Source organism: Acipenser ruthenus, chromosome 59, assembly GCF_902713425.1.
Source record: "Acipenser ruthenus chromosome 59, fAciRut3.2 maternal haplotype, whole genome shotgun sequence".
Lineage (NCBI taxonomy): Eukaryota > Metazoa > Chordata > Actinopteri > Acipenseriformes > Acipenseridae > Acipenser > Acipenser ruthenus.
In genome coordinates, this window is record NC_081247.1 from 1840388 (window position 1) to 1866371 (window position 25984).

The following is a 25984-nucleotide window of genomic DNA, read 5'->3' on the forward strand; positions in this document are numbered from 1 at the left end:
CACCCTCGCTAAACTCATCAAATGAATAATAACTGCGATGATGAATTGTGTGTTTGCATTATAGAACATTACTTAAAATGCAGAGCGATTCATTTTCTTCCACGATATAACCAAAGGGACCACACATCCAAATTTTTGTGCAAATCCATTTCACGGGATCAAAGTTATTAAATTACAGAAATTGGTGTTTAATATTAAACTGCCTTCTCAACCCTAACTATAGTGGTGCTGCCGTGCCACTATAATACAATAAACCAGATATGCATGTTTGTGTGTATATTATGCTTTACATATTTACACTTAGCTCAGATGTTATTTGTAATATTTTATTGAAAAACCCAAACCTAATTTGAATACATTAACTAATTTTGTCTCTTGCAGACACACAACTGATAGTGCCGTTGTTTTGTTGTTAAATGCATATTAACAGTGCATGTTAATATACTTTTATAGGGTGGCCGAAATTTGCCATAACACTGGCACCTTGTACACAATTTTAGAACAGATCATCCAGTAGGTATGGTGAGGTGTAAAATCCATCCATGTCCAGCTGGCAGTGACAACAGTGGGGAAATGTGTCTGCCTCCCTACCCGCCTCCCCTAATATTTCCACTAAAACTACATCTCCCAGGATACCATGGGCCTCATTTACTAAGCGACGGTAATTTGGTCAGAATTACAGGAGGAAAATTGAGATGAGTGTGCATGTTATTTCCCAAAGTGTCACACCCTATTCACTAACTAATTAGAAGCAGAAATGCCAGTCGGAAAAATTTTAAGCAGCATACCAATTGTGGGCGGCAACAGGTCTGAAGGTCTGGGTGGCAACAGGTCTGAAGGTCAGCTAATTTTGTCCTCTGACAAAGCATCAATATCAAGAACTAAGCCAATTCAGACTGGAAACAATTACAGTCAGTCTCCAAACTGCCCTGAATACAAACGTTTTAAAAGCTATACACATGCGGACCACACTTAAAACTTTTTTCACATAATGTATCTATTTTTTTCCCTTACCCATAGAATTCTAAGGTCATCAGTAATCTCTTGTTCAGTATTATTAGCCTTACAGAAATTGGGATTTTTAATGTGATTTCTAACATGATTTTCAGCTTTATTAACAAATTAACATTGACAGGGAGTCAAAGTAAAAACAGATTCATTAATAAGTTAGGGCCCAATGAAATCACTTTTATTATTTTCTGATTTCAGTTTTTACCGTTTTTAAAAATGTAATTAAGTTGATTTAATTGAACTTATGTACACCGCAGGCGCAGCGAACAACACAAAAGTGTAACTCTAGTACAGGCTTCTGTTTCTTCCATTCGGTTTGAGTTACTCTGCATTTCAGTAAGAGTCCGTTTTTTATTGAATTGTATTGAAAAAATATATTATTAACTTTAAAAACGGGTTGTATAAGTTAAAGAAACACTTCATTTTTTCTTTTTCCACTACAACAAAACAAATGATTGTTTTTTGTTTCTCTGTATTTGTCATCAGTCATTACAGTAAAAAAAAAATTAAAAAAGATACCTACAACAGGGAGCTAACTGACTTACTTGCAACTTTCCATTTCTAAGCCTTTTAGCTGAGTGTTTTCCAGTTGTAAAAGTCCTTTTTGACATTCTGAAAGGCTGTTACTATATTTTCTGGCTGTTACTTGGCTTACAGTGAAAAAAACACACAGTACTTTGCGTCTCGTCTTAAGTTACCATAGCAACAACCAGCAACGTTTTGTTTAGTTTTTTAGCCAAGAGGGGGCGGGAGGATGTGGGTCGAGTAACTCCTCCAATTAAAACCCGTGCTCAGATCACGTGATCTGCCACTGCTAACACTGTGTTTAATGGGAGAAGGGAGGCACTGCTAGTACTGTAAGCATGTGTCTCTCAGCAGCCAGAATTGCTGTCATTTAGGAATACTGAATCTTGAGCTTAGGTTTAAATATTTTTTTTCTTACATTGTAGCCACTAATGCTATTTTATTTTATTGAAAATGATTAATACAATGGTGTTATATATATATATATATATATATATATATATATATATATATATATATATATATATATATATATATATATAATAACATGGCTTGGAAAAATAACAACCTCTGATTGGTTAAACAGCATCACATGACCATACTATATATAGCGTATAGCACGGCTTGCATACTAATGAGCCGCTTCACACTGAATAAATCACTACGCACCACTACATTCTAAATTCCATGACAAACTGACATTGTATTTGTTATTAGTTTCAAAACCACAGCCAAAAATGAGTGGCATTTGACCTAGATTTAGGGATGAAACTCCACATAACTGGTACAACATCAACCTTCTGAGTGAAGACAGCAGACCATCTGAAAAATAAATAAATAAATAAAATAAGTGCACCAGCAAGAGTAAACACATAACAGTAGATAAGGACCAGCTGAATGAAATAGAAGAAAACAAAGATGGACATTCAAGCAGTATAAACCAATTTGGGGCGTGCGGTTCCGATGATATGTACCACTTCTGGGGTGGGTAAAGTTATCACCACCCCAGGCGTGATATATATCATGGGACCCACTCGACCCGTCGTGGTTTATACCTTACATGAATATATATGTGTGTGTGTGTGTGTCTGTGTGTATACAGTGTATATATATATATATATAATATACTGTATATACATATGGTATGTATATATATATATATATATATTTTTTTTTTTTTTGTTTATTTGTTAAGTTGAGGAGGCTCTGCCTCCCTTGCCTCCTCTAAGAAGCCTCCACTGCTTGTAAATGTTTTGGTAGCTGTGTGAGTTAAAACAGAGATAAAGAAAGAGAGAGAACTGTGTGATCCAGTGGTTACTGCAATAACTTCAAAAATAAATAAAACAAATTGGCATACAACAAAAGTCTTGAACTCTATTGAAAAGCTGTTGGATTAAAAGTTTCTAGGTGGGTCAAATTTTATAATTAAAAAAAACAGTTGGTGTTGATCTCTCAACTAGTTTCTACTTGATTTAAGTGTTGCTACTGATGCTCTGAAAGGGAAAGGTGCACACTATTATTAGTCATATGTAATGGATAATAAAAGCACATGACAAGGCGTGCGTTGTGTTGCATTAAAATATGTCTGTAGTTGGGTTAATGCAGCACAACACACAGGCCCTGGAGTGTGTTATCCTGCTTATAAAAACGGACACAATATATATATATTTTTTAAACCAAACACATTTTTTAATTTTTTCAAAAAATCTAACAATTTTATTATATATCCTTCCGCTTTGGAGAAAATATACTGCCTCAAACAAGGTTCTATTTGTTGTAAACTGGAGGTTTCAATATATTATTATTATTTATTTCTTAGCAGACGCCCTTATCCAGGGCGACGTACAATTGTTACAAGATATCACATTATTTTTTTACATACAATTACCCATTTATACAGTTGGGTTTTTACTGGAGCAATCTAGGTAAAGTACCTTGCTCAAGGGTACAGCAGTAGTGTCCCAAACCTGGGATTGAACCCACGACCCTCCGGTCAAGAGTCCAGAGCCCTCACCACTACTCCACACTGCTGCTCGTTTATTTTTTCCAGCGATGAGCGAGTCATCATTGAAATGAGGTGATTTACTCCCATGGGTTTTAGAGTGAACTGCGGTGTCTGCCTCCTTTCCTATATCTTTTAATTATCGATAAAAATTAATTATTGTCATTTTTAAATGCTTGATTTAGGGCTAACATTGCAGTTTATTTCAGTGCTGTTTACGTAGTGATTGAGACCCACGCGGAGGTCAACAAAGCTAGAAACGGAGCACTCTTAACCAGCCGAATTACACACTGAAGCATAGAATTCTCAAACCAGACCGTTTAAATATTTAAGAGAAACTGTTTTTAAGTCGATTACCATTTATCTTTGTTTAATCCAATCAATAAAAACACCAGCTGGACAAGCAGCTGTTTTTTTGTGTTTGCCTTATTTTTGTTTTCTTTGATTTCATTAAGTTGTTGACTTGTTAGATCTTCGTGTCTTTTGCTTTTTTTCAATGGAGGTTTTTCTTGCAATTCTAGCCACTTGTCTACTTTCATGCCTCTGAAAAAATCAAATGTTACGAAAGGAATGTCACTAACTTTAAAAAACTTTAAAAGACCTCTCACACCAGTGTGTATTTATTGCAAGTTTTAATGTCGTGTATTGATAATTTATTAATCAAACTGTGCTTAGGCAAAAATAAGTTCCGTCGTGCTTTGTACTATACTGTATATCTGCACGGTTCAAATTCCTCTACAGCCAATCAGCATGTAGCATCCGAACATTCCATTTTATAAGGAGAATTGATCCCTTCAGGAAGTCTTGCTTGATCTGTAACCTCTCCAGACCTTAGTAATGGAGTAGTTCAGCTGAGATACTCAACTCACTAATCAGAAAAATACATTTTAACATAATCATTTGAGCACAGATACGTATAATGTTTGTGCTCAAAGGTCTGTCTTTAACCGTGTTCAGAGTGGATCTTCAAGTATTCTGTTTTGTAATAATATTAATAATCTTTATATCGCACCTTTTATAGTAGACCACCATCACAAAGCGCTTTACAAGATACGAGATTAGGGTGTGTGAACTATGCATCACTGCAGAGTCACAACAATGTTTCACCAGAAAGGACAAGGAGGTTTAGTGACTTGCTCAGGGTCACACAATGAGTTAGTGGCTGAGGTGGGATTTGAACCGGGGATCTCCTGGTTATAAGCCTGTTTCTTAAAGCACTGGACCACACAGCCTCCTATAACTTCTTTTTGTTATTTGTTTACTTTTTGGAGTCACACAACAGTGAATTCCTCCACTAATAAACAGGACCTCTCAGAAGCTGAAAGCACAGGCTGCACTTTTCATTTGATGTTTAGATTTGGTGAAGCTAGCGAGCCTCTGAAAGGAGATTGCAATCACTCCAGAAATACTACTGGAGAGGAGACTAGATGCTATCTCCTCCTTCAGAATTTAAAAACTCTTTCCCCTAATCCTATTCTGTTCTCTGTTTCAGAGGTTCGTCCCAAGGCTGTCCTGACCCTGCATCCTGCCTGGACACAGATATTCCCAGCAGATACAGTCACCCTGAGGTGTGAGGTGGAGGGGGGATCTGCTGGCTGGGGGTTTAAACAGTACAGAGATGGACGTGAAGAGGCAGGGTGCAGTGATCAATACAGCAGGAGATATGGGGACAGCTGCACAATCAGTACCGCTCAGTATAACCACAGTGGAGTGTACTGGTGTGAGTCTGCATCAGGACAGGAGCGCAGTAATGCTGTCAACCTAACTGTGTCCAGTAAGTCATTTTCATTAAGTAATATTTAACCACACTGTAGAATAATGCACTCTGGTAGGTTAGATAGGTAGGTAACATGGTTTTTTTTTGTAATTCTCTACTTATGCATTTAACACATAATGGCTTCCTTTTAGGTTTGCTCTCGGTGTATTAGAAATAAAAACTTAAATTGCAAATTCTAATAATATAAATACTTGTGCTTCATCCATACTGAAAAACGGTTTAAAATTATCAGAAAAAATGAATGTACTGTACCTGCTGTACGTATCTAGATCTGCTGTAATTACTTGTACCCATTCCATCCCCTCACCACGCTTCATTTTCTTGTGCCCTCTGGTCCTGGTTTCTGTACTGTGCATAAAGCATTGGTTCGGGTTAACTATGCCATCGCCTTTTAAGATCTTATAAACCTCAATCAAATGTCCCCTGATTCTTCTTTGTTCTAGGCTAAATAAATTCAGTTCCTTCAATCCATATTTGCAGCGTGATCCTAGTCTGGTTCCTCTCTGTTGAATTGGCAGGGAAGGGGTTAAATTTCTCCCTGCCAGAACACATGTGGGAATGTGGCTGTAGCCGTAAATTGAATAAATGATGATTAGTCAGTCACGGGTGCGTGGGTGAAAGTGGCCAATGATCATTTTGACTGAAACTCCTGGGGCAAATTCCTCCTTGGTTTGCTTGAAGGAGTTGTACACAACAAGCTTCAATATGAAAGCTGAAAGTTAATTTTAATAAAGAATGACAAGTTTTTAATGAAAAAACATTTCTAAAGTAAAAATAGGATTCTGTTATTTTGCAGTACCACGGGGCTTCAGATTATTACCCGTGCTTAAGCAGTAACATTTTATTTAGAGTTGTTGTTGAACTTAAACCCGTTCATGGCTTTGCAGCAACACAAACCAACTAATATCCTTATTTAAAAAATAAATAAATACATAAATAACCGTCTGAATAGAATTTAATTAATAGAGAATAAAACAAACTAAACTAACAATTACCTAGCCTATTTTTAATTAATCATTTTTTGTAGCATCCAAACTGCCCATCTTCTGTTGCAGTCACACTGCTGCGAACGTTAGCTGTTGTAAATAGTGCAGAGCGGACTATGGTGGGTCAAACCAATGTTCGTGTACGGTGAGTTTTATTGTGGGTCTCTCCTTTATTTATTTATTGATTGATTTATTTTTAATGTTGGACTCATGGCGTCTTATGAATGACTTTCCTTTTTTACATTTTAAATCATTTATAAGCAAAACCATAACATAGAATAATAGTGTGTTTACACAGAGCAAAAAAAGTCGAGGTGACAAATATATAGTTTGCCTCCCCTGTGCTCTGTGGGTTAGGTGTCTATGGTCTCAATCAAGTTACAGTTCAACAGGAGCAAAATATACTAAAAGGTCACAAGTCATCAAGTACGTGCAGAAACATTACCGCCCCCCCCCCCATATTTTTGGGCATTTCTACACGAATCATAGGAATGGAGGCCATTTTGATGGAATTCCGTCTACAGAAGGAGCACTTTCACTGATGCAGGTGTAAAAATCAGTAATCACAGGTAAGGTTAGAATTAATTAATCAATCAATCAATCCATTTTATTTTTATATAGCGCCTTTCACGACAGGTCGCCACAAAGCGCTTTACAAGGATAGAAACAATACCTATTACAACAACAACAACAAGCAGTAAAAAAGGAACAGAATAAAAACAAAACAGTAAAATATGTAAAAAAATTAAAAAAAAAAAAAGTTAGGATATATAAGGGTAAAAAAGTTAAGATATATAAGCTATATTATAAAATGGGTATTTTAAATACTCTATCCTGATTGGTCAAAACAGGTCAAATGGGGATGTTGATATTACAGCATATCACTCTGTGTTGGCACTTTTCTTCAAAAACGGGCAAATCACTGGCAGATATCCATACGCCACTAGACATATTGGAATTGATCGCAATAAACATGACCGACGAGATTTATGTAAATGTTGAACTTTTGGGAAACCGAAGTGTACATGAGATATTGAATGAATCTGAATCGGACACCAATGATTAATTAAAGCAGTGAAAAAAGCAAAAGTATTAAGTGTTCAAATAAATTCAAAACTTGCCATTCTGATCGCTCTGTTCCTTCTCCCTGAACTACGGCGTTTCCCTATCCCATTTTGAAAATAAATAGTTTTAAAAATATCTCTTAAACTTTCACAAAAGATTTGGGTCCCTCTTAAAAGAGACTTTGGGGTTAAAGATGTTTTGTTGCAGCTGCTCCCGGTCTGTCCATTCTTCAGTATTATTATTATTATTATTATTATTATTATTATTATTATTATTATTATTATTATTATTATTATTATTATTATTATTATTAATAATAATAATAATTTATTTCTTAGCTGACGCCCTTATCCAGGGTGACTTACAATTGTTAAGATATCACATTATTTTTTTACATATAAAGTACGCACCCCCTGTGCAGCTGTGTGATCTGATTCATCTCGACAATTCTTGTAATACCTTTTAAATGTGTCCAGGTACAATGGTATCATGTCTTCTGCTGTACCCTACATTGTTTTAAATTGTTTCTTAACACTGGCCGGGTATTCCATGCAAATAATGTCTTTCTCGCCACTGTGAAGCTGTAGCACAAATCTGGTATGGATGCCTCCTGTTACTACCCCAGATAACAAAGGATGATTTAAAAAAAAAAAAAAAAACACGCACTCTCACCTGATACTATTGCAGGTCTTGTGAGGAAGGGTCTGAGTGATTTAAAGGCAGACTCATTTGTGCTGTGTCATGATGAAAATGGACAGTAATATTTTACTTTAAAATGTAATGAATAAACCAAGAATTACAAGAAGTGTAACGAATCAAAACTGCACTTTCAATGGCAATGTTCAATTCAACATCTGAAATTATTTTTTAATTAATGCATTTTTGGTTTTTTTATGTTCTAATTGACTATTTCTTCTAAGGTCAGGCAGAGGTGGAAGGATATTTAAGAAAAATGACTTTTTTGTTCATTAAAACATGTTTTTACGTTTTTTGGGGTTTTTTTTGTAATGTAGGTTGATCCATTTTATAAATTTTAAAGCCACTCGACTTTGCCTCGTGACTTATAACGCACCCGGGGCGTGTGGATATTAGAGTATATCCCACACCCTGTCGTGCCTTATTGCTTACTTATAAAAATGTGTTTTAATCTAGTTTTAAAAAGAGCAACAGTGGGATCAGTATGGAGACAGGAGAATATCAGCTCATGTAGATGAGAATGCCAAGCTATAAAAATGTTTTTTTAGGCTAGATTTGAAAGCATCGGCTGAAGGGGCTTCTCTAATTGTGATAGGCAAGTTGTTCCATAATTTAAGTGCCATATAACTAAAAGATCTACTACCTGAGGTTTTGTTTCTGAATAATAGGTACAGAGAGTAACCCAGCATCCAGTGATCAGAGCGGGCGATTAGGGACATAGGGTTACATAAGAACATAAGAAAGTTTACAAACGAGAGGAGGACATTCGGCCCATCTTGCTCGTTTGGTTGTTAGTAGCTTATTGATCCCAGAATCTCATCAAGCAGCTTCTTGAAGGATCCCAGGGTGTCAGCTTCAACAACATTACTGGGCAGTTGGTTCCAGACCCTCACAATTCTCTGTGTAAAAAAGTGCCTCCTATTCGGTATGGAGGAGCAAGACCATTTAAAGCCTTATAAGTTAACAGCAACACCGTAAAATCTATTCTAAAACTAACAGGGAGCCAATGCAAGGATGCCAGCACAGGGGGTGATATGCTCTCGCCTCTTGACCAGAGTTAAAATTCTAGCAGCAGCATTTTGTACAAGTTGGAGGTGAGAAATCATGTTGTGGCTAGTCCCAATAAAAAGACCATTGTAATAATCAACCCTAGAGGATATAAAAGCATGCACTAATCTCTCTGCATCCTGCCTAGAGAGAATAACTCACAGTCTTGCTATATTTCTTAAATGAAAATTTTTGTAACATTTTTAATGAGTGCTTTGAAAGAGAGGTCTGTATCAAATATAATACCTAAGTTTTTTACATCTGCCCTAAAATCTGTACAGTCAATCAAATAAAACAAACCAAATGTGTATTTTTATTAGGTCCCAGTATCATGACTTCTGTTTTGTCTGAATTTAACATTAAAAAGTTTTTAAACATCCAGTTCTTGATGTCAGCAAGACAGGTATTCAAAATGTTAGCAGCAGATCCACACAGCCCTGTTTGAGGGACAAGTAAACCTGAGTATCATCAGCAGAACAGTGGAAACTAACGTCATGTCTACGAATAAGGTCACCCAAGAGAAAATGAGAGTGAAAGAGAGAAAGTGGATGAGGAGGGAGAGATGGTGAGAGTGTACTGGTGGTGATGCAGGTGTGTTTGTGTAAAACTGTCAGTTCCCTCCAGTCAGTGGTCAATCCTGACCTGTCTCTCAGCCCTGCTGATCTGAACTCTTTCTGTCTTTTCAGATCGATGGGTGATCCTGCAGACTCCTCAATCCTGACCCGTCTCTCAGCCCTGCTGATCTGAACTCTTTCTGTCTTTTCAGATCAATGGGTGATCCTGCAGACTCCCCTCCAGCCTGTGATTGAGGGAGACTCTCTGACTCTGAGGTGTCGTGTCCGCACAAATTATACATTTACCAGGATTGTCTTTTTTAAAGATAATGAAGAGATTCAGTCCCAGAATAACAAAGAGCTGAGTGTGGATCGTGTTTCAAAGAGTGACGAGGGGTCCTACAAGTGCAGAGCGATGTGGATCTCCTCCACTTACTCTGGTGACTCTGCAGAGGTGCAGGTGTCAGTGAGAGGTAGGTTCACTCGAACATCACCCCTTCTCTGTCTGTAATGTCTCCCTGCTACATTAATATTGGAGTCCAGGTCAACTGTATTTAGTGTATTGCTAATTTAAGGTACGAAAGTAACAGGGCCCCTATCAAGGGCAGAGCTTTCTGATATTGTGTTCTGCCAAGATGTCTTGAATTTGTACAAATCCACAGGAGGCCATACCAAATATAGCAATAAAGAGGCTCTGGATGGATATCAATTATTAAAGTAAATGTTGGTAGGTATGAAAGTTCCCTCATGTTTTGCTTGCCTTTGTTTTGTGGTCTTTTCACCCTCTCTTGGCTGTACTGTTTAGTTTCTTTTTGCCCATTTGAACATCTTACTGCAAGTATTTATTTTTTTATTTTTTTATCAGAAGTTGTCCCCTGAAGAAACTTTGTTTTTCTCAGAGAGGAGCACGTTCTGTGCAGACTAGAGTCCGGTGCTGAGCTCTGCAAGACCACAAGCAGTCTGACAAAACAATACAAGCACTGCTAAATCACAATGTAGAATCATTTGTTTCAAGTTTTATTTTATAAATAATGGTATCGTATTTTTTGCCTATATATTGTGAGGGATTGCCTTCTTTGCCACAGGTGTTCCTTCTTAAAATAAACACTTGACAACCAGGATGTGAGAAAACGCTGTAGCGAGTGTTTATTATTTACAAAAGAAAAATAAAGAAAACAAAACCTAACTTGATCTCGGGTCCTTCTAAACAGATGCTTTACCTAACTAATAGTGAGGCAGGCTAATGCTGTTACCTCGTCTCCAAAACCAAATCACAGTCCAAATCGTAGTCCAGATACCTTATACCAATAGTTTGTTGTCCAGTTTCACAGTAATAATAACAATAATAATAATAATATAAATAAATAAATAATACTACTACTACTACTAATAATAATAAATTAATTAATAATAATAATAATAATAATAATAAAAATAATAATAATAATAATAACAATAATAATAAATAATAATACTAATAATAGTAATCCAGCACCCGAACATCACTTTCCAGCTCCCGAACCAAACCCTCACAGACATTTTAAATGGTAACCAATTACATTGTTAAACAATTGACAAATCATTAAATGAATAATTAATTTGAACTGGAGCCAACCCTGACTCCAGTAGCTTCCACCTGGCCCTAGTGCCCCCCGTGTATTGTCTCTACACAATAGTAAGTATTTATTTTAAACCAAACTTATTTATTTTTACTTTCCCTTATTTAACACACAGTTATTATTTACAAAATGTATTGTTTAACCCGACTTCATTTTTGATCCCAAACTCTTTACATTATTTTCTTTGTTTACCATCCAGTTGGTTTACGTTGTCTTTTCACATTTTCCTCATTTTCTTTAACCAATCCCTCACAATATATTGTGCAACTTTATGGTCATTAATATTAAATATATATATATATATATATTTACACTTGCAAGTTGAATACAGTAATTACATGTCTCTGCTTTTGTAATAAATGTCCAGAGTAGATTGCTTCAGCTTTTTCGTGCTTTTCTCAATGCATGCTGTTTCAATCTTGTTAACCAGTTCCAGGTAATGACTGTGTGAATTTGTGATTGCCTTTCTGAACTCATCCAGTGAAGGGGTAACTGGTTCTGTGCCTTTTACGTCCTCATCACCAGAAATGTCCTCATTCTGTCCCCGTCACTGTCAATGTCACTGGTTCAATAATGTCCTCATCACTCATAGTTGCTCATGAAGAGGCTTGGTTTTATTCAAATTCAATTTCCTCCAGTTTTGTTTATGATATTCCCAGTGTATCGCATTCCTCTCTAACAGACAGCATCTCATTCTCTTGACCACCATTTTCTGCACACCATCCAGCATGTTTAAAGTAGTTCACATGTTTCTGACATCTGCTCCCATGCTCTGCGTGTGAATTGCATGGCTTGCAGAATGTCCACCTGGATTATGGTTGCTGCTGTCCATGCACTCATCTCTCTTAGTAGAAATGTTCTGTACCAGGATTTGAAGCAGGAATAACCCCCTGGTCCATGGGCTGTAGTTCACTCATTGCATTAGGGGGTAGAAAGTGCACAGTAACTGCTTTCAGGTCTGTGAAAGGGTAGTGTCACGGCCAAGGCTGGTTACCAGAGACCAAAAACTCAAGTTTAAGTGCTGATGCACACTTTTATTAGCAATACAGGAACAAAAAAACGAACAAAAGATTTAAACAAACACAAATCAGATTTGCACCCAAGCTGTGCTGTCCCGGTGCCCATGCCGAAAACACAACATGCTGCTCTCAGCCTTTCCCTTAAACTAACCCTTCCCAACAAAGGGGTTTTCCTTCCTTTATATACATGTGGCCATTCCCCAAATAGCACTCAATTACCTAATTAGAGAATGGCCACACCTGTCACTGTGGCAGGGATATATTTAACCCCATCTCTGCCAAATGTGCATTTACACAGCTAACACATCACACTATTTACCCGTCCGCCCTGCCACACACCTCTTCCCTTGTGCAAAACACACATGGCCACCACCGGCCACCTCCCTCCTTGATTAACTCCATCCCGCGTGGGTCGGAGGGAATGTTGGAGCTCAGCCAGCCCCAGTCAAGGACTAGATGGACAGGGCTGCCCTCACCTACCCAGACACCCTGTCATCTGGTGCCAGCTGGCCCCAACATTGTCTCCTGGTCTTCTGTGGTGACCCTTGGCTTCTGTAAGGAGGTGCCCGATTAACCCCCTTTCTACCCCCTGAGCCTGGTGTTCCATTTGTCCCATCTCGGGGCTGCTCTCCAGAGAATAAAAGTGCTTCACTGTAGTCAAAATGCTCCATGTTGGTGATGTGTGTCTTACGCACAGTCAGTGGCTATGACACCGTGCCTCTTTCTATACAGGTAAGACTGTGGGCTAATATGTGGGATTACTCTTAGCACACAATGAACATTCAGTACATAATCTCTCTGTATGGCTGTTAAAGGCATGTATCTCATTGTTGTGACAATCAAACTATTCATTTGTGTATCTATAACCACAATGTCAGTCCTTAAGGCTGCACTGTCTATATCTGGAAGAGGTTTCACCTGGTTTGACTCTCCACAGACCCTCTGACAGTGTTCTTGTTGTCTTGTGTCAGAGCTGTTCTCCAGGGTGACTCTGACAGCCTCTCCAGGAGCCACAGTGAAGGAGGGAGAGGCTCTTAACCTGACCTGTGAGGCAGCAGTGAACAAAACCCCCCGCCCTCAACTCCACTACACCATTGTGAGAGACGGGGAGCCTGTGACTAACAGCACTGACTCTGCACTGTACAGCATAGCCAGCACTGAGAAGAGCCACACTGGGAGCTACACGTGTGCTGTGGAGTCACAGGGAGTGAAGAGGAGCAGCCAGGAGCTACACATTGAAGTGGAAAGTAAGAGCAGAAACTTTTCATAACTGACTTGATGATTGAAAGTGATCTCATAGATTATAATAGGTATCATTATATTCCCAGTATAGAACCCTTAATAAACAGATCACAGAATTGCCAGCAATATCAACACATTGGATTGGAAACAAATACACTGTACAGACACTGGTTCTGTACTATATTCAGTAGTGTATGTTACCCACTAATGTTTTAGTTTTACAATAGGTTTAATTACATTTAAAATAAATTTACCCAAATTAGTGTTAATTGAGTGATTAAAATGATGGTTCAAATAAAATGCAGTTACAGCAGACAGCCATTGGAGTGACAGAGTGGCTGAAGTCTGGTCCTATAGAGCGAGTGTGAGCAGGGTAATGTTCCTGAATCCCTATCAGCTCAGTCAAGGTGTATGGAAGTCACTAGCACACACTCATATTGTACCTTCCTTCCCCCAGCGTCCTGGCACAGCGCTGTTGCTATTGGCTACAGAGTGAGCTTCACTCTGATTCATTTCATTGTGTTCACTCTGCTGCTCCTTCAATACTGCAGGATCCAAGGTGAGACTCCCAGTCAGTGCACACATTTCACCTGGCCTGTCTCAGCACACATGCAGGCTTCTTCCTGTGATTTCTATAGTGTGAACAGCACACCCCAGTCTTAGGGATAGTTCATTAAAAAAGAATGATTTCCTCATTAAATATACACAGCTAATTTACAGTGTCCAAAATAAACATTTAGCAAGTTTATATAAACACATATAACACAATTATAAGAAACAAACTGAAAACAATCTGCATATTTATTTTCCAGGTTCCCTGTGTATTGCTGGTGGTACATCACGGTAAGACAGTATTGACCAGTATGTGTTAAGACAGGGGGCAGCACTCGCTATCTCTACCTGTCATCATCCTTTACAGCACTGAAAATGGAGATGGAAACTTTCTGATTCGCTCTTTAAAAATCCCTCTTGCAAACTCACCTTCACTTTGACCTGTGTCCTGAAATGCTGTATTGGGTTAATTTGGCTTTTTTGGTTTTCCAGATGATAAAGATTCATAATCATTATTCTTTGATTCAAGTTCAATCCAGGGTATTTAAAAAAATAACCCTTTCATCAGTAATGTCACAAAGCTGCTGCCTCCACAGAGTGTCTTTACAGTTGATACACAGCTGCTCCTTACCCTGAAATGCACTCTGTGATTTCAATGGGACTTGATTACTCTGAAGCCTAGAAGTGTCATCATCCTTTAAAGCTTCTGTTATTGCTGCAGTTAAACTCTGAGCCCTCCTTGTGTGTCTCTGACATCTGTCTCAGGAAAACCTCGGATCAGGATCAGGAGCAGTCAGCAGAGAGGATTGAGCTCTGCAGCCGTGTGCAGCACACTGGAGTGGAACTGCAATAGTATTGCACTGTCGTACTGAAGAGCAGCCTGAATGCATTGTCTTAGAACTGCTGTGAATATCTGTTCAAACTGCGGCTGTAGTTTACAGAAAATGACCATTGACTGGGGTATTTTCTGAGACCTCAAAACAAATGGATTATTCATTGATTGTTTGATTTAATTCATTTATTTAATAGATTGCTTGATTGCACAGTGTAACTTGAAGTGCATTACTGAACAATGTATGTATTCATAAGCTATCCTTTAGTCAATAAACTGCTATATTTTACTAGTGTTGTTCTGTATTATTAATGATACACCTTCAACATGTATTTGAACTTTCAAAGTATTGGGGGTTTGAGGTAACAAAAAGTCATTATTATAGATATTAATGGTAATTAAATTATGTTTCCTAACCGTTGGAAGGGGTGTGTTGTATTAAGAACATAAGAAGATAAGAAACTTCTGAAAAGTGTTACTCTCCTTCTTCCTCTTCTGTTTCTTACTGTTTAATAGTGTGTAGCGACTTTTCAAACAGAAAAGCTAAATAACTGGACATGTACCAGTCATGTGATTTCACATGTTGGTCAACATCAAAATAAACCAGGGAATGCAAGCAGTTTGATATCCATACCTTTTATATTAAACAATTTATTTATGTTTTAAAACAGCACATATCGCACACACACACACAAAAAAAATTACTGTTGTTTGAACTTGCAACATGAGGTCTTTGAAAAGCCCAGGCCTTAGCCCGCTGTGCCACTGCGCTGTAGTTGAAAAATAAGTCTAATTATTAGAAACAATCTCTTAACACCAAAAATTGCTGTATTAAGAAACCTAAGACAGCAGACCTGAGTAGTCCAAACCTTTGACATATTAATGAAAAATTGCTTTCTTATTAGATGGATTAGATTTACATTAGCTATAACAACTGATTTGGTTTTAACATAAATCCGTGATGATATGCATCTAACAAAAGCATCAGCATTTTTTAATAAAAAAAAAGTGTTTCTAAACTAGCAAAGCATAACTTTTGCGGTAAATGAAGAGACTTGTGAACACGAAAAATGATTTTACAATGTATTGAGCAGAACTGCGGTTCTCACAGGCGGAGATGGGACCTCCCGCTCTGAACCGTAGCACTGATACCGCTGCCCAAAAGAGCCGTCTCCCTGCAGGAGCTGGTATCAGGCTTATGGCTTATGTCTTCATATTTGATTGCGTCACCTACCAGCCCTGACCCTTACCCCTGTGCACTCCAGACTCCCCTGCCAGCCTCAAGTCTGCCCTAACCAGGCTACAGGCTTCCAAGTGCATGCCGGGGGAACACCAATGTGGAGAACCGTGGTTCCTGCAAGCAGGGGCTTCTCGCAGTCTGAGGTCGGACACGAACGCAGGACCTCCCGCTTTGAAGATAGCGGCAATCCTGCTGTACAAAAGAGCCGGGCTCCCTTGAAGGAGCAAATATCGGGCTTATGTCTTCATATTTGCTTACGTCACCTACCAGCCCTGACCCTTACCCCTGTGCACTCCAGACTCCCCTGCCAGCCTCAAGTCTGCCCTAACCAGGCTACAGGCTTCCAAGTGCATGCCGGGGGAACACCAATGTGGAGAACCGTGGTTCCTGCAAGCAGGGGCTTCTCGCAGTCTGAGGTCGGACACGAACGCAGGACCTCCCGCTTTGAAGATAGCGGCAATCCTGCTGTACAAAAGAGCCGGGCTCCCTTGAAGGAGCAAATATCGGGCTTATGTCTTCATGTTTAGATTGTGTCACCTACCAGCCATGACAGCCCCGTGCACGCTACAGTATCGTTACCTGTTAAGTCTACTGTTGCCCACATACCTTTTTGACTTGTTGGACAAAGATTTAATTGATAACTGTGTACAACCGCGCCGTGACGTGTTTGGTACCACTTCCCCACATGACACAAACCTCTCCTGTGCATGTGGATAAGTGTGGGTGGGTCATGTGAGTAGTCCAGACCCAATAAGAAACTATCATCATCTATGGTTGCTGAGACAAAACCGAACCAGGTAACTACAGACCAATAAGCTTGACTTCTATTATATGTAAACTTATGGAAACTATAATAAGATCCAAAATGGAAAATTACCTATATGGTAACAGTATCCTGGGAGACAGTCAGCATGGTTTTAGGAAAGGGAGATCGTGTCTAACTAACCCGCTTAATTTTTTTGAGGATAATTGCAAAGCATATGACATGGTTTATTTATTTATTTATTTATTATTATTATTATTATTATTATTTATTTCTTAGCAGACGCCCTTATCCAGGGCGACTTACAGTCGTAAACAAAAATACATTTCAAGAATTGCAGTACAAGGAATAATACAATTAAGAGCAAGATAAATACAGTGACTATGGTTCTAGCAAGTACAAGTATATGACAAAATACGATTCAATAACGGAGCAGATAACAGTGTCAGTGATAGTTACATCAGGATATAATTAAATACAAAATACTACAGATTAAATAACACTTGACAGATTACAGGACTCTAAAGTACAGGATTAAATGCAAAAAAAAAAAAAAGAAATTTAGATTTTAGATTTCCACAAAGCTTTTGACAAAGTCTCAAACTGAACGCAGTAGGGATTCAAGAAAATGCATTCACATGGTAGGGAGTGGTTAACATTTAGAAAACAGAAAGTACTGATTAGAGGAGAAACCTCAAAATGGAGCGAGGTAACCAGTGGTGTACCACAGGGATCAGTATTAGGTCCTCTGCTATTCCTAATCTACATTAATGATTTAGATTCTGGTATAGTAAGCAAACTTGTTAAATTTGCAGGCGACACAAAAATAGGAGGAGTGGCAAACACTGTTGCAGCAGCAAAGGTCATTCAAAATGATCTAGACAGCATTCATAACTGGGCAGGCACATGGCAAATGACATTTAATAGAGAAAAGTGTCAAGTACTGCACGCAGGAAATAAAAATATGCATTATAAATATCATATGGGAGATACTGAAATTGAAGAAGGAATATATGAAAAAGACCTAAGAGTTTATGTTGACTCAGAAATGTTGTCATCTAGACAATGTGGGGAAGCTATAAAAAAAAAGGCCAACAAGATGCTCAGATATATTGTGAAAAGTGTTGAATTTAAATCGAAGGAAGTAATGTTAAAACTTTACAATGCATTAGTAAGACCTCATCTAGAATATTGTGTTCAGTTCTGGTCACCTCGTTACAAAAAGGATATTGCTGCTCTAGAAAGAGTGTAAAGAAGAGCAACCAGAATTATTCCTGGTTTAAAAGGCATGTCATATGCAGACAGGTTAAAAGAATTGAATTATTATTATTATTATTATTATTTATTTCTTAGCAGACGCCCTTATCCAGGGCGACTTACAATCGCAAGCAAATACAAATACATTCAAGTGTTACAATACAAGTCATACAATAAGAGCAAGAAATACAATAATTTTTTTTTTAAGTGTGACAAACCACAATTCAATAATACAGCAGATAATAGTGAAAGTTACATCAGGATATGATTAAATAGTGATAGTTACATCAGGATATGATTAAGTACAAAATACTACAGGTTAAACACTTGGCAGATTACAATATTCTGAAGTACAGGATTAAATGTAGTAAAATAGGGGGCAGATAAGAGCAAAATAAAGCATATTTAAATGAAGGATGATAGTGTCCCAGGATACAACAGAGGAGTTCTACAGGTGCTGTTTGAAGAGGTGAGTCTTAAGGAGGCGCCGGAATGTGGTCAGGGACTGGGCAGTCCTGACATCTGTAGGAAGGTCGTTCCACCACTGCGGAGCAAGGGTGGAGAAGGAGCGGGCTCGGGAGGCAGGGGAGCGTAGCGGAGGTAGAGCCAGTCTTCTAGTGCAGGCGGAGCGGAGAGGTCGAGTGGGGGTGTAGGGAGAGATGAGGGTCTGGAGGTAGCTGGGTGCAGTCTGGTCAAGGCATCTGTAGGCTAGTACAAGAGTCTTGAACTGGATGCGAGCGGTGATCGGGAGCCAGTGGAGTGAGCGGAGTAGTGGAGTAGCGTGGGCGAAGCGAGGCAGAGAGAACACCAGGCGGGCAGCAGAGTTCTGGATGAGCTGGAGCGGACGGGTGGCGGACGCAGGGAGGCCAGCCAGGAGGGAGTTGCAGTAGTCTAGGCGGGAGAGTACCAGGGCCTGGACCAGGAGCTGGGTAGCATAGTTGGTGAGGAAGGGTCGGATTCTTCGGATGTTGCTCAGGAAGAATCGGCAAGTGCGTGCCAGAGTGGAGATGTGCTGGGAATAAGAGAGGCAGGGGTCCAGGGTGACTCCAAGGTTCTTAGCGGAGGAAGAGGGAGAGAGTGTGGTAGATTCCAGAGGAACAGAGATAGAGAGATCAGAGGAGGGGGAGGAGGAGAGAAAGAAAAGGAGGTCAGATTTAGAGAGGTTGAGTTTGAGGTGATGCGAGTGCATCCAGGAGGAAATAGCAGACAGACAGGTAGAGATACGGGAGGAGATGGTGGAGTCAGAGGTGGGGAAGGAGAGGAAAATCTGAGCATAGAAATGGTATGAGAAACCATAGGATGCGATGAGGGGGCCCAGGGAGCGGGTGTAGAGAGAGAACAGGAGAGGACCCAAGACTGACCCTTGGGGGGACTCCAGTTAAGAGAGGGTGAGGTGTGGAGGTTGCTCCACGCCAGGTTACCTGGTAAGTGCGGTTGGAGAGGTAGGAGGAGAACCAGGCCAGAGCAGTGCCAGAGATCCCCAGGTCAGCAAGAGATGATAGTAGAATAGAGTGATCAACAGTGTCAAAGGCAGCAGAGAGGTCGAGGAGAATTAGGACAGAGGAGAGAGAGGCAGCTCGGGCACACTTAAGTGAGTTGGTGACAGACAGGAGGGCGGTTTCAGTGGAGTGAGCAGAGCAGAAGCCAGATTGGAGAGGGTCAAGCAGAGAGTGGTTGGACAGGAAAGCAGAGAGCTGGCGGTGTACAGTCCGCTCGAGGGTTTTGGAGAAGAAGGGCAGGAGGGAGACAGGACGGTAGCTCTGGAGGGAGGTGGGGTCGAGGGTAGGTTTTTTGAGGAGGGGAGTGATAGAGGCTTTTTTGAAGGCAGAGGGAAAGATGCCAGAAAGTAGAGAGGTGTTGAGGAGTGAGGAGATGAAGGGGAGTAGAGCAGGAGCAGCAGCTTGAAAGAGGTGAGTGGGGAGGGGGTCCAAGGCACACGTGGTGGGTTTGTGACCCTGGAGCAGGGAGGAGAGGTCAGAGTCTGAGAGGGGCAAGAAGGTGGAGAGGGAGGGCGAGTTAGTAGGGGATGTAGTGGGTGTAGGGGTTGGAGCAGGAGGGGGTGCGGGGGAGGGAGAGGTGTTAAAGAGTTTGCGGATATCTGAGATTTTAGAAGAGAAGAAGGAGGCAAAGTCGTCAGGGGAGATAGAGGAGGGAGGAGGAGGGGGGGAGGGTTTAGGAGGGAGGAGAAGGTAGAGAATAGTTTACGTGGGTTGTTAGTGGAGGCTTCGATTACAGATTGGAAATAAGCACATTTAGCAGAGGAGAGAGTAGAGGAGAAGGAGGAGAGGAGAGTGCGGTAAAGGTCTAGGGCAGCAGGGAGTTTGGTTCTCTTCCATTTCTTTTCAGCAGATCGCAGTGTGATTCTTGCCGAGCGGAGCACAGAGGAGAGCCAGGGATGGGGAAGGGAGGGGCGAGCAGGTCGGGAGGTGAGGGGACAGAGGGAGTCGAGGGAGGAGGTGAGTGAGGAGAAGAGGGTGGAGGTAGCAGAGTCTACGGAGAGTTGTGAAAAGGAGTCGATAGGAGGGAGGTGAGAGAGAGCAGTGGAGGCAAGGACAGAGGGGGAGAGAGAGCGGAGGTTACGGCGAGAGGTGACAGTGGGGGTAGGAGGAGCAGGGAGAGGGGGGAGAGACAGAGAAAAAGAGATGAAATAGTGATCAGAGAGGTCCAGGGGGGTGACAGAGAGGTTGGAGGGGCAGCAGGCCCTGGAGAAGGTGAGGTCCAGTTGACGGCCAGCTTTGTGGGTAGGAGGGGACGGAGAGAGACAGAAGTCGAAGGAGTGAAGGAGAGGGAGGAATCCAGCAGAGTGGCTGGGGTTGGAGAGATGGATGTTGAAGTCACCCAACAGGACAGTCGGGGTAGACAGAGAGGGGAGGGAGGAGAGTAGATAGTCGAGTTCATCCAGAAAGTGAGTGAGAGGCCCAGGGGGGCGGTACAGAACAATGAGCAGGAGTTGACAGGGAGAGGTTAGTTGGACTGCATGAAATTCAAAGGTACTGACAGAGAGTGAGGTGAGATCGGAGGGGACAGAAAAGAGTAAGGAGGGAGAGAGGAGAAGACCCGTCCCACCTCCCCGTCCAGTGAGACGCGGGGTATGGGACAGGACGTAGAGAGAGGACAGGGCAGCAGGAGTAACAGTGTTATCAGGGGACAGCCAGGTTTCAGTAAGAGCAAGGAAATCGAGCGAGAGGTGGGAGGCAAAGGCAGAGATGAAATCAGCTTTGAATCTATTCAGTCTTGAACAAAGAAGATCTAATTCAAGCATTCAAAATTCTAAAAGGTATTGACAATGTCGACCCAGGGACTTTTTCGACCTGGAAAAAGAAACAAGGTCCTGGGGTCACAAATGGGCTATCAGAGGCTCATTGGAACAATAGCAATGTCAACAGTCAGCTCACTTGAGGAATGCAGACTGATATAATGAAACTTCAATCCGGCTGCAATTCCCGACTGATAAACACAAATAATACCGCAACATTTAATTGTTATAATATGTATCGGTCAATTTGACCGCACCTGGTCAGAATAGGTATGACAGAATTTTATCTTACAAATTTTTGCAGCTACGCGATTCTTTCTTTGTCAGGGTGATTAGTACATATATTTAGAAAAAAGTCAGGAAAGCACAGCTCCGTATCTTAAACACATGCACAGCAATTTAAATTTAAATTCCAAAAAAAGTCAAAATGACCACCTTTGTCATTCTAGTGTTAAGATAACACTGCTTGGCACAAAGGCACTTTGGCTTTTCTTTGTTGTTCACCAGAACACTTGTAAATCCAAATTTATCAAAGGTTTGGTCATGAAATATTGCATGAGATTGAGGTCAATGCCAGTCGGAATCACAACCCCATCCATTACAGTCACGAGACATCGTTTGGGAACCGCTGAGCTAGAATGTTAAGTCATCTCAAATCTGTGCTGAATGTTGTAGCTCTACCAAAGGCAACCCGTCCTCAACAGCATAACGTGCCGAACTATATAAACAAAATGGAGAGGAGAAGTATAACTGACTGGAATAGTATAACTTGATCATCTAATTTATAATAGTATAACTCAACAATGGGTTTGCTGTCAATGACTGCAAACATCACACACAAGACAAGGAGAAACAGTTCTCCCAAACTTTCATTTAAACAGTCTTTACAGTTTTGTGAAAAAACCCTGTAGTAACTTGTCACTTTATATTGTTCAGCCTCATCCAAACAATATAAAGGAGCAGTGAATACAGCTTTTCATGTACACCCCTCCCTGTGTGCATTATGTATATTGTATCATTTTTATTATTTAAAATGTATAGTTTAGTGTGTAAAACCACAGTGTTTCATTGTTAATTATTTTACAGCATGGACGGGGTTAAAATTCTACCTCAATGCTAAACTCGAGCAGGATGTGACCGTCTCCAGACTAATTTGCTACTCGTGGTGCTATAAACCCAGCACGATGCTGGTTTATTCACAGGGGGGTTTTGTCTGTTTTGGCCAACGTGCCGTTCGTTTTTTTTTTTTTGTTTAAATCTTTTATTTACTTTATACTAAATCGGCACATCAGCGCTTTCATACCCCAGGCTTGTGTTCCTGGTCTGACATCACTTACAAGCTATCCTGTCCACATGGTAAAAGCAGGTACTCTGAGCTGTGTGAGGTACCACATTTCCACTGCTAGTTATCTTTTTTACTGACACATCGCATGAGAATGAGGTTAATGCCAGTCTGAATCACAACTCCATCCATTACAGCCACGACCCCTGTTCCTCAGTAGACAATGCATGCAGGGTGAACGATGCCAGCATTGGAGGGACTATTTCATTAGGTTCTGTATTTAAAATTAAATCCTGCTTATTAATTCACTTAGATTTCCTGCTGAAACTGCTCATAGACTCCAAAGAGTTTATTTAGATGCTCACCCTTTCATGCTCTTTAAACTAATATCATCAGGAATAACAGGTGGGGTTTTTCAGATTAAAGCAGACACACTTTATCTGATTGTATCAAAAATGCCTATTTTGTTTCTGTATGATAAGTGTCATGTGTATGCATCAATGGTCACACAATCTGTCACATACAATCTGTGAACATATTGCATAATTTGACTTGCATTAACATAACGTTGGGGGGATATTGAATTGTCACGTATTGATACTGAACAGTGATCCACTAGGGGCTGCACTATCCTTTTCAATTGCACCTTGTTTGGTTTTGTTTGTTAATATTCAATTAACTTTACATTTACAATTTGGCCCACTCAGGCAAAATGAAAATACAGAAATCAACTTAAAATGACTAATTCCAGGTTTATGAGTAATTTGAGATATACAGCAGTGTGCACATGTATTAGAACACCCCATTGCTTCTGTAGTTTTGATTTGTTGTGCATATGAAATCAAACACTGGAACTGAAAACTTTGGAAAATTGTCAATAGACAAATTAGCGATGTTGTCTTTAATAGGCCACACATGCAATTAATTTAAAATAAAAAGAGAAAAGGAACACACAGCCACAAATGGTAAAATGCACGAGACGTTGTTTAAGATGCCTAATTAAAGCACAAAGTGGTCTAACATTTTCACACATGAGTGCCTATTGTTTCTATATCACTGAAATTGAAATTCTCACACCCGGAGGTTTTCATGCAGGCAGGTATATAAAGGATATAAATGGCAAATCTTGAGGTGTTCTAATACATTTGCACACGACTGTATATAACTTGCAGAGGAATAGTACCAGTAGGTCTTGGCTGCAGTATCCTGATCCCTCATCATTGCTTCTGCAGTATTCTATTAACAGACAGAAAACAGTGTCAATAACTTGTATTTTTACACTGCGTCTTTACTTGTGCCCACTAGGGGGAGCTGCACCTCTTAGAAGTTATAAGCCCTTTTTAACATGCTATACGCACACGCAAATCTGCCCTATAAACGGTATGGAAAACTGTTATATTCGACTTGTTACTCACATGAGTTTGCTCGACAGAGGTGGTTTTAGTTTTTTCTCGCTGCGAAATTGTATTCGACATTTGCATGGAAAACTGTAGCGAGTGTATTTCTGGTCCTAGCGCCATTCCTTATCCTATTCAAGGGAAGTCAAGCTGTCTACTGCACATGCTCTTGGCCCAAGTGATCATAAAAACAAACCTTAAATGATTATTACATGAAACTAGATGGTAACTTTACAAGTCAAGTTGTGGGGCTTGCTTTATTGGGAAAGTGGTCAAAGTAGCTGATTTGTGTCAAAAGTCACCTTGTTTACTAATTGTCTCATGCTTGGAATGTGCTAGAATTTGAAATTTCCCAAAGTTCTATGACAGTTAATTCAACAGAGGGAAGAAGCCGACTGAAGTTGATGTGGTTACTAAAACAGCTGTACCTCTTGATTGGTAGACGCCATTCCTGTTTTGATTTCATATTTGAATAGCTGAGAAGTAGAGGGAGATTTCATTTGCTCTAAGTAGTTGTCCAACTTGTTGGGAAAGTGGTCAAAATGGCAGTTGTTTATAAAAAGTTAGAGAAAATTGAGTTGATGTGGTTACTAAAACAGCTGTACCTCTTGATTGGTAAAAGTTATTTCAGTTTTGATTTCAGATTTGAATAGCAGAGAAGTAGAGGAAGATTCATATGCTCTAACTTTTTGTCTTACTTGTTGGGAAAGTGGTCAAAATAGCTGATTTGTGTCAAAAGTTACATTGTTTACAGTAAATAGAATGAACATAAGAACATAAGAACATAAGAAAGTTTACAAACGAGAGGAGGCCATTCAGCCCATCTTGCTCGTTTGCTTGTTAGTAGCTTATTGATCCCAGAATCTCATCAAGCAGCTTCTTGAAGGATCCCAGGGTGTCAGCTTCAACAACATTACTGGGGAGTTGGTTCCAGACCCTCACAATTCTCTGTGTAAAAAAGTGCCTCCTATTTTCTGTTCTGAATGCCCCTTTATCTAATCTCCATTTATGACCCCTGGTCCTTGTTTCTTTTTTCAAGTCAAAGATGTCCCCCGGGTTGACATTGTCTATACTTTTTAGGATTTTGAATGTTTGAATCAGATCGCCGCGTAGTCTTCTTTGGTCAAGACTGAATAGATTCAATTCTTTTAGCCTGTCTGCATACGACATGCCTTTTAAACCTGGGATAATTCTGGTCGCTCTTCTTTGCACTCTTTCTAGAGCAGCAATATTCTTTTTGTAACGAGGTGACCAGAACTGAACACAATATTCTAGGTGAGGTCTTACTAATGCATTGTAGAGTTTTAACATTACTTCCCTTGATTTAAATTCAACACTTCTCACAATATATCCGAGCATCTTGTTAGCCTTTTTTATAGCTTCCCCACATTGTCTAGATGAAGACATTTCTGAGTCAACATAAACTCCTAGGTCTTTTTCATAGTTCCCTTCTTCAATTTCACTATCTCCCATATGATATTTATAATGCACATTTTTATTGGCAGCGTGCAGTACTTTACACTTTTCTCTATTAAATTTCATTTGCCATGTGTCTGCCCAATTCTGAATGCTGTCTAGATCATTTTGAATGACCTTTGCTGCTTCAACAGTGTTTGCCACTCCTCCTATTTTTGTGTCGTCTGCAAATTTAACAAGTTTGCTTACTATACCAGAATCTAAATCATTAATGTAGATTAGGAATAGCAGAGGACCTAATACTGATCCCTGTGGTACACCACTGGTTACCTCGCTCCATTTTGAGGTTTCTCCTCTAATCAGTACTTTCTGTTTTCTACCTGTTAACCACTCCCTAATCCATGTGCATGCATTTCCTTGAATCCCTACTGCGTTCAGTTTGAGAA

The 25984-nt window shown here is 39.9% G+C and overlaps 1 protein-coding gene across 1 annotated transcript in view; it reads left to right on the forward strand.

Annotated features, from left to right (window-relative positions):
* LOC131725024 (Fc receptor-like protein 5) overlaps positions 1-15216 on the forward strand; it is a gene marked incomplete at its 5' end in the record, with an annotated part of 33257 nt that extends 18041 nt beyond the window's left edge. Inside the window, 6 exons of the mRNA XM_059018355.1 lie at positions 5031-5312; positions 9876-10136; positions 13273-13548; positions 14001-14102; positions 14356-14386; positions 14861-15216. Coding sequence (XP_058874338.1) covers positions 5031-5312; positions 9876-10136; positions 13273-13548; positions 14001-14102; positions 14356-14386; positions 14861-14948 — 1040 coding nt within the window. The remainder of the gene's footprint in view (positions 1-5030; positions 5313-9875; positions 10137-13272; positions 13549-14000; positions 14103-14355; positions 14387-14860) is intronic.
* Between the last annotated feature and the right edge of the window lie 10768 nt (positions 15217-25984).